This window comes from Propithecus coquereli, unplaced genomic scaffold, assembly GCF_000956105.1.
Source record: "Propithecus coquereli isolate 6110/MARCELLA unplaced genomic scaffold, Pcoq_1.0 Scaffold13117, whole genome shotgun sequence".
NCBI lineage: Eukaryota > Metazoa > Chordata > Mammalia > Primates > Indriidae > Propithecus > Propithecus coquereli.
Window position 1 is genome coordinate 737 of NW_012137323.1, and position 2567 is coordinate 3303.

Genomic DNA, 2567 nt, shown 5'->3' on the forward strand with positions numbered 1-2567 from the left:
TAAAAATCTTAGCCTTGTTTTGTGACAAAGGCCCTATTCCTTTTCTAATTCTGGATTTTCTGCTTATCGGATCTAGAATTAATTTGTCACATTCATACTCAAATGACTTCTTTGTGGTGTTTTAGGCCAGGCTATGCGGATCAGTACCAGAGCTACCAGTCTGCAGCACTGAGGGAAGAATACACTTACAGAAGGTACTACTATCAGTGGCTGCAGGAAGAAAGAGGTACGAATAGTCTCCGGGAAGCCTCCTGGATTTGGGGACGGTGCAGCCGGTCTGACAGGCAGGGCAGGGGCTGAAGGAGTCGCGGTCAGGGCCTCGCCTCGGGCACCCTTCCCTGGCCAGATGAGCTGCAGCAGAGACTCTGCTCCTAGATGTCTTGAGGAGAAGGCACAGAAAGAAAGGAGTTGTTTCCCTTTGGGTGTGTAGAGGATGGTGCTGAAACTATCATTGGCATGTGGGTGGTGTGCACTTTGTCCACATTTTTCTCGAATTCCTTCTTGTAGCCAAGATTATAGTCTCTGACCAAGTAACAGTGAAGTCAGTTCTTAAGGGCAGTGAGTGTGTGCGGTGTCTGACCGTCACGTCCCCTGAGGGTGGCAGACACACGGCACGTGCGTTTCAGGCCCTCTGCTAATCGGTGTAGGGCGTCTATGCTAACGGCAGCTTCGACCTGCCGGCAGAGAGGGCTCTGTTCCAACATTGAACACACACACGCACACACGCAGATGCAGACACAAACGCGCACACACACGCACACACACATGCACACATGCACGCACACACGCACACACATGCACACTCCCAGACGCACACACAAACGCGCACACACACGCACGCACACACGCACACACACATGCACGCAGATGCACACACAAACGCGCACACACATGCACACACACATGCACACACGCACACACACATGCCCGCAAGCAGATCCTCACCACGGGACGGTTGTGCAGCGCCATGCTAATTGGTTCAGAGAGGACCAAGGGACATCTCATGAACTTTCGTAGCTCGCGCCTATCGATTTTATTCAATTTGGCAAATACGTTCTCAGACCTACCACACTCCAGTAGTAACAGGGTCACAGCCCGCTGGTGTCTTTCTGAAAGAGCTTGCAGAGTCAGAAAGTGACACGTCTTTACTTTGTTTTCTCTGAGGGTGCAGTGCCGAGGCAAGGCAGCCCTTATGTCTGGTATGAAGGTTACCAAGATCAGAAGTACCTCGATGAACACCGTCACGAAAGCCAGAATCGTCCGTTTGGAACGAATAATGAGACCCAGTTCCAGTGAGTGTGAAAGCAGAGGCCCGTTTGGCGCGATTCGGTCAAACTCAGACTGCGATGGGCGAACCTCACGGCATCTGGTGCTGGTCCCTCTGCCCGTCTGCCTCTGTTCTAGCCACAGGGCGGGCCTGGGCGGCTGGGGACAGGGACCCTGGGAGGGGAGATTCTCGTCTCTGCGAGGCTGTTTCCGACCCGGCCAGTCCCAGTCCTGCGAGGTCACTTGAGATCTATCCTAAAGGAGGCTCTTTCGTCTCTCTGGCCTCGGAACAAACGTAGCCCGGCAGACGTTCTCGTGATTGGGCCCTGCCTCGGGCTGAGGTCCTTCTCCTCAGCCCGCTCCTGGCCCTGAGAACGGGGCATCCCTCCAGGGTGCGGCGGAGCGTCTGTCCCATGCCCTTGGCCCTGCGGTTCCCCAGCCCAGCTGCTCGCACTTGGCCGATCCAGGCGTCCGGCTGCAGAGACCAGCCCTGCTCCGCGGCGCTGCGGCCACTCCCAGCCACGCGCTGCGAGCCCGCGCACTCCTGCTCTTCTGGGATCAGTGGCTCGAGGTGGCGAGCGGGAGGACGATGCTTTTCCCTGGGACACCCGGGCCATGGGGACACCTGCCGCACTTCAGCGCGGAACAGCCTGTGGCAGGGGGCTCCTGAGCCTCGCGGGCTTGCCCGGACCCTTCTCACCGCCCCGTCCTTTCGCTGCAGCTCTGCCGGTCGGAACCCTCACGGCGGCAGCCCCGCTTCCAGCTCCGGACAGGAGGGGGCCGGGGAGCTGCTTCCAGACAGTCTGCGCACGGGGGCCCGGGAGAACAAGGTAACCTGAAGTGGCGTGGGCGCTGGGGCTGTGCCCGCACCGCTGGCAGCAGTGGCAGGGCAGGGCCTTGGCGGTGGGGCCTCGGCCGCCAGCCGTCTGCAGGAGCCCGCTCCTCCCTGCCCGGCAAAGCCTCCGCTCGCACCTCTGCCTTCCCTGCCTCCTGGCTTCGGTTTTACAGGGCCGAGGCCCTGATCTGGCTCTGTTGCATTTTTGGCAAACTGGCAGTGTCAGGAAATGTGACCCAAGTCATCCAAGGTGCCGGGAAAGAGGAGAGGCTGCCGCCAGGTGTTATGTGTTATGGACCCCAGGGGGTCAGCAATGGTTTGCCTGGGAAGTGGAAAGTTACTGGAATCTTTTAATTCAAGTTTGAAAAGCAGGGCTGGAAACCTTTCCTGACTTTTCCGTCTCTGTCCCCTAAAATTTTACTGTATCAGCTGGGCCACAACATGGAACTCTTAATTTTTTAAAATA

At 57.5% G+C, this 2567-nt stretch overlaps 1 protein-coding gene across 1 annotated transcript; it reads left to right on the forward strand.

Moving 5' to 3' along the window:
• Positions 1-87: 87 nt before the first annotated feature.
• LOC105805744 (protein transport protein Sec16B-like) lies at positions 88-2096 on the forward strand (the record flags this gene model as incomplete). The annotated part of the gene is made up of 3 exons (XM_012638695.1): positions 88-226; positions 1172-1292; positions 1988-2096. Coding segments are annotated over exons 1-3 (354 nt in total), but the record flags the coding sequence as incomplete, so codon positions are not given.
• Positions 2097-2567: the final 471 nt, after the last annotated feature.